At 37.2% G+C, this 6,000-nt stretch overlaps 1 protein-coding gene across 1 annotated transcript; it reads left to right on the forward strand.

Moving 5' to 3' along the window:
* The first annotated feature begins 3,258 nt into the window (after nucleotides 1–3,258).
* LOC105468631 (olfactory receptor 52A4-like) lies at nucleotides 3,259–4,172 on the forward strand. The gene is given in 2 exon segments (XM_011718826.1): nucleotides 3,259–4,033; nucleotides 4,036–4,172. Coding segments are annotated over 2 exon segments (912 nt in total).
* The last annotated feature ends 1,828 nt before the right edge of the window (nucleotides 4,173–6,000 follow it).

Consider the following 6,000-nt stretch of genomic DNA (forward strand, 5'->3'; position numbering starts at 1 on the left):
TCCTCCCTAACTCATGTTATGAGGCCAACATCATCCTGATACCAAAGCCTGGCAGAGACACAACAAAAAAAGAGAATTTTAGACCAATATCCCTGATGAACATCGATGCAAAAAGCTTCAATAAAATACTGGCAAACCGGATTCAGCAACACATCAAAAAGCTTATCCACCATGATCAAGTGGGCTTCATCCCTGGGATGCAAGGCTGGTTCAACATTCGCAAATCAATAAACATAATCCAGCATATAAACAGAACCAAAGACAAGAACCACATGATTATCTCAATAGATGCAGAAAAGGCTTTTGACAAAATTCAACAGCCCTTCATGCTAAAAACGCTCAATAAATTCAGTATTGATGGAACGTACCTCAAAATAATAAGAGCTATTTATGACAAACCCACAGCCAATATCATACTGAATGGGCAAAAACTGGAAAAATTCCCTTTGAAAACTGGCACAAGACAGGAATGCCCTCTCTCACCACTCCTATTCAACATAGTGTTGGAAATTCTGGCTAGGGCAATCAGGCAAGAGAAAGAAATCAAGGGTATTCAGTTAGGAAAAGAAGAAGTCAAATTGTCCCTGTTTGCAGATGACATGATTGTATATTTAGAAAACCCCATTGTCTCAGCCCAAAATCTCCTTAAGCTGATAAGCAACTTCAGCAAAGTCTCAGGATACAAAATTAATGTGCAAAAATCACAAGCATTCTTATACACCAGTAACAGACAAACAGAGAGCCAAATCATGAATGAACTTCCATTCACAATTGCTTCAAAGAGAATAAAATACCTAGGAATCCAACTTCCAAGGGATGTAAAGGACCTCTTCAAGGAGAACTACAAACCACTGCTCAGTGAAATAAAAGAGGACACAAACAAATGGAAGAACATACCATGCTCATGGATAGGAAGAATCAATATAGTGAAAATGGCCATACTGCCCAAGGTAATTTATAGATTCAATGCCATCCCCATCAAGCTACCAATGAGTTTCTTCACAGAATTGGAAAAAACTGCTTTAAAGTTCATATGGAACCAAAAAAGAGCCCGCATTGCCAAGACAATCCTAAGTCAAAAGAACAAAGCTGGAGGCATCACGCTACCTGACTTCAAACTATACTACAAGGCTACAGTAACCAAAACAGCATGGTACTGGTACCAAAACAGAGATATACACCAATGGAACAGAACAGAGTCCTGAGAAATAATACCACACATCTACAGCCATCTGATCTTTGACAAACCTGAGAGAAACAAGAAATGGGGAAAGGATTCCCTATTTAATAAATGGTGCTGGGAAAATTGGCTAGCCATAAGTAGAAAGCTGAAACTGGATCCTTTCCTTACTCCTTATATGAAAATTAATTCAAGATGGATTAGAGACTTAAATGTTAGACCTAATACCATAAAAATCCTAGAGGAAAACCTAGGTAGTACCATTCAGGACATAGGCATGGGCAAAGACTTCATGTCTAAAACACCAAAAGCAACAGCAGCAAAAGCCAAAATTGACAAATGGGATCTCATTAAACTAAAGAGCTTCTGCACAGCAAAAGAAACTACCATCAGAGTGAACAGGCAACCTACAGAATGGGAGAAAATGTTTGCAATCTACTCATCTGACAAAGGGCTAATATCCAGAACCTACAAAGAACTCAAACAAATTTACAAGAAAAAAACAAACAACCCCATCCAAAAGTGGGCAAAGGATATGAACAGACATTTCTCAAAAGAAGACATTCATACAGCCAACAGACACATGAAAAAATGCTCATCATCACTGGCCATCAGAGAAATGCAAATCAAAACCACAATGAGATACCATCTCACACCAGTTAGAATGGCGATCATTAAAAAGTCAGGAAACAACAGGTGCTGGAGAGGATGTGGAGAAATAGGAACACTTTTACATTGTTGGTGGGATTGTAAACTAGTTCAACCATTATGGAAAACAGTATGGCGATTCCTCAAGGATCTAGAACTAGATGTACCATATGACCCAGCCATCCCATTACTGGGTATATACCCAAAGGATTATAAATTATGCTGCTATAAAGACACATGCACACGTATGTTTATTGCAGCACTATTCACAATAGCAAAGACTTGGAATCAACCCAAATGTCCATCAGTGACAGATTGGATTAAGAAAATGTGGCACATATACACCATGGAATACTATGCAGCCATCAAAAAGGATGAGTTTGTGTCCTTTGTAGGGACATGGATGCAGCTGGAAACCATCATTCTTAGCAAACTATCACAAGAACAGAAAACCAAACACCACATGTTCTCACTCATAGGTGGGAACTGAACAATGAGATCACTTGGACTCAGTAAGGGGAACATCACACACCGGGGCCTATCATGGGGAGGGGGGAGGGGGGAGGTGGGAGGGGGGAGGGGAGAGGGATTGCATTGGGAGTTATACCTGATGTAAATGACGAGTTGATGGGTGCAGCACACCAACATGGCACAAGTATACATATGTAACAAACCTGCACGTTATGCACATGTACCCTACAACTTAAAGTATAATAATAATAAATAAATTAAAAAAAAAAGAAAACTGCTTAATCTCACAGAAAAAAAATATATATATATATAGATCACCTTGATTTAGACCTAGACAACTCATCACTTGCATAACCTCTCTGCTCTCACTTTAAAGAAAAAAAATCAGTGATGCATAATATTGTGTTATCAGCCCTGCAACTGAACCATAGTTATTTGCTGGTATATGGTTACTAGAAATTGTTAAGCGTCCCAGCCACAGCCTTTATATTGCAACCAGAATTTTGTTTTGGATGTTTCTCTATTTCTGCGGCTTCCCAAGGCACTTCTACTTCAACATGTTTGTCAATTATTTCCTATGGAATTTCTTGAAGAATTCTCAAATAGTCACATCCCATCATATTTTTCTTATGTCAACTTTCCCAGAAGATAAAAAAATAAAGCTTTCGACTTTCCTTCAGCAGTAAGTGTAGTAAGTGAAGACTTTCAAAGTCTTCACACTGTGGATATCACTGAATGTGGCTAGATGATTTTGCTAAAGTGTAAACTGGTGAACCTTTCTATGGGTCTCTATATTGGCATTTTTTTCATTCATTTAAAAAAAAGATAAGTAAACTGATGGTGTTGGTTCTCTTACTCTTGCTATTCAACAACTTTGTGATTGGATAAGCATAAAATATATAAAAGTACAGAGAATCACAGCTTGGCAAACTCTCTCCCCTTTCTAAGAAGACCCCTGAATGGCTCTGCCTATTACAAATGGTACCTTGTTCATGCCCTTTGTGCTGACATTTATTGGGATCCCTGGTTTGAAATCTGTACGGTGTTGGATTGGGATTCCATTCTGTGCTATGTACATCATTGCTCTGATTGGAAATTCTCTGGTTTTGATCATCATCAAATCTGAGCCAAGCCTCCAGGAACCCATGTATATCTTCCTGGCCATGCTAGGAGCCACAGACATTTCACTTAGCACCAGCATTGTGCCCAAGATGCTTGGTATTTTTTGGTTCCATTTGCCAGAGATATATTTTGATGCTTGCCTCTTTCAGATGTGGCTCATCCACACATTTCAAGGCATCGAATCAGGAATCCTGCTAGCCATGGCTCTGGGCTGCTATGTAGTGATCTGTTATCCTCTGAGGCATGCTATGGTATTTACTCGACAGCTAGTCACTTATATTGTAGTTGGAGTGACATTGCAGCCTGCCATTCTGGTAATTCCACGTCTATTGCTTATAAAATGCCGTCTGAAAATCTACCGAACCAAGTTAATATCCCACACTTACTGTGAACACATGGCCCTTGTGAAGCTTGCCACTGAGGATGTTTACATTAATAAGTTCTATGGCATCCTTGGAGCATTTATTGTTGGTGGGCTTGACTTCATTTTCATCACCCTCACCTATATTCAAGTATTTATCACTGTCTTTCACTTGCCTCTGAAAGAGGCATGACTTAAGGTATTTAATACATGTATTCCCCATATATGTGTCTTCTTCCAATTCTATCTCCTTACTTTTTTTTCATTTTGTACTCACAGATTTGGATCTTATATCCTATCATATGTACACATCACCTTGTCCAGTATTTACCTACTAGTCCCACCAATCCTCAACCCCTTTATCTATGGGATAAAGACCAAGCACATTAGAGATGAGATAGTAAAAATATTCTGTTCCAAAGATGAGGCTTGAAATTTGATTGAAATAGTTTCTTCGAAAAGGTAACAGCTCATCTGTTACTAGACCTATGAGATCCAGTCAATGGTTTGGGGTATCATTATGATTGATGAATAAATTAATGTGTCTGTATACACACACACACACACATATACACACACATATATATATTCATATCTGTGCAAGCATTTTTCTAGGTATATTAATAGAAATGAAACTGCAGTATAAAAAGTTTGTTCTGTTAATTTTTGATAAGTATTGTCATTTCATTTTAGACAATTTCAGTAGCTCATACTTCCATAAGCAAAATTCAAGTACTTGTTTCCCCGTGTTATATTATTAAAATTTAACCAAAAAATAAAAAAAAAAGAGTCCATAATTTTGTTACTGAAAGTCACATGGTTTTATTTTGAGTTTATTTTTAATTCACACTGGATTTTGTTTTTGTGCAAAAAGTGAATTACACAGCTTAATGGAGGAAGCTTAATAGAAGAAACTCTATTTTGCTAAATAGCGTTTGTATTAAGCAATTTATTATCTTTCCATGTTATTCTGTGTTTTTTCGTTTAATATATTACCATAACTTTGTGTATTTTTCCTGTCCTTATTTTCTGACTGTCCTCATACCACCATGCTTTACTAGTTTAATTAGTAAAGTTCTAGAATACTTTGATGTCGTAAAGAACAAGTATTTTTTTTTTTTTTGACATTTTTGATTGCAGATATCAATTCTGGAGCCAAACCTAATTGTTTGTTTACTGATAGCTTATTTTCCTGGAATTTCCCCTGAAGAAAAATTAGATAATAAGATAGAAATTAGTACTCCCTGAGATGTTTCTTTAGCCCTTGTAAGATTTATAAACAAATGTATGGGATACTAAAGTACTAATTTTAAACCTTATTAGACAGCTTTAGTGAAATTTCCTGCAACAAGCTTCTGTTAAGAAAAGCCTATCCTCCTTTCTCAACTTTTCTTTAATGATATGCCTACACCATCATGTTGTGACTTTTTTTTACTCAGTTCAAAGTTATCCAAGCAGCACAACACACAAAAATCAACTGGAACAAAAAAAGTAAATTTAGGCTGCCATTATTATTTACCTAACAGAATTTGCTACATTTATTTTCTTTTTCTTTTTCTTTTTTCTTTTTCTTTTCTTTTCTTTTCTTTTTTTTTTTTTTTTTTTTTTTTTTTTTTTTTTTTTTTTTTGAAACAGAGTCTCCCTCTGTAGCCCAGACCGGAGTACTATGGTGTGATCTCTGCTCACTGCAAGCTCCGCCTCCCGGATTCACGCCTTTCTCCTGCCTCAGCCTCCAGAGTAGCCGGGACTGCAGGTGCCCGCCACCACACCTGGCTAATTTTTTTGTAGTTTTTAGTAGAGACGGGATTTCACCGTGTTAGCCAGGATAGTCTCTATCTCCTGACCTCGTGATCTGCCCACCTTGGCCTCCCAGAGTGCTGGGATTACAGGTGTGAGCCACCACACCTAGCTTATTTATTTTCTTAAAACAGAAATTACACCTTTTCTTTCCACTTGCCTTCCACAAACACCCACCATTAGACCCACTCACCCACAATAGTGTGGCTGGATGCTGCCAAAAGAGATAAGTGAAAGCACATTATAACTTGCAAACTATGATTCAGAGATTTCTCCTATCTAAATCCATTATTCAATGAAACCAGCTTCCATTTGCATGCTTAGGGTCTAGAACAATAAAACAAACAATAATTTCACACCAAACTAAGTAGTGTTATATGATATGTCTATATTTAAATCCTCCATCTAATTATTGGCTTCT

Source organism: Macaca nemestrina, chromosome 12 (assembly GCF_043159975.1).
Source record: "Macaca nemestrina isolate mMacNem1 chromosome 12, mMacNem.hap1, whole genome shotgun sequence".
Classification (NCBI taxonomy): domain Eukaryota; kingdom Metazoa; phylum Chordata; class Mammalia; order Primates; family Cercopithecidae; genus Macaca; species Macaca nemestrina.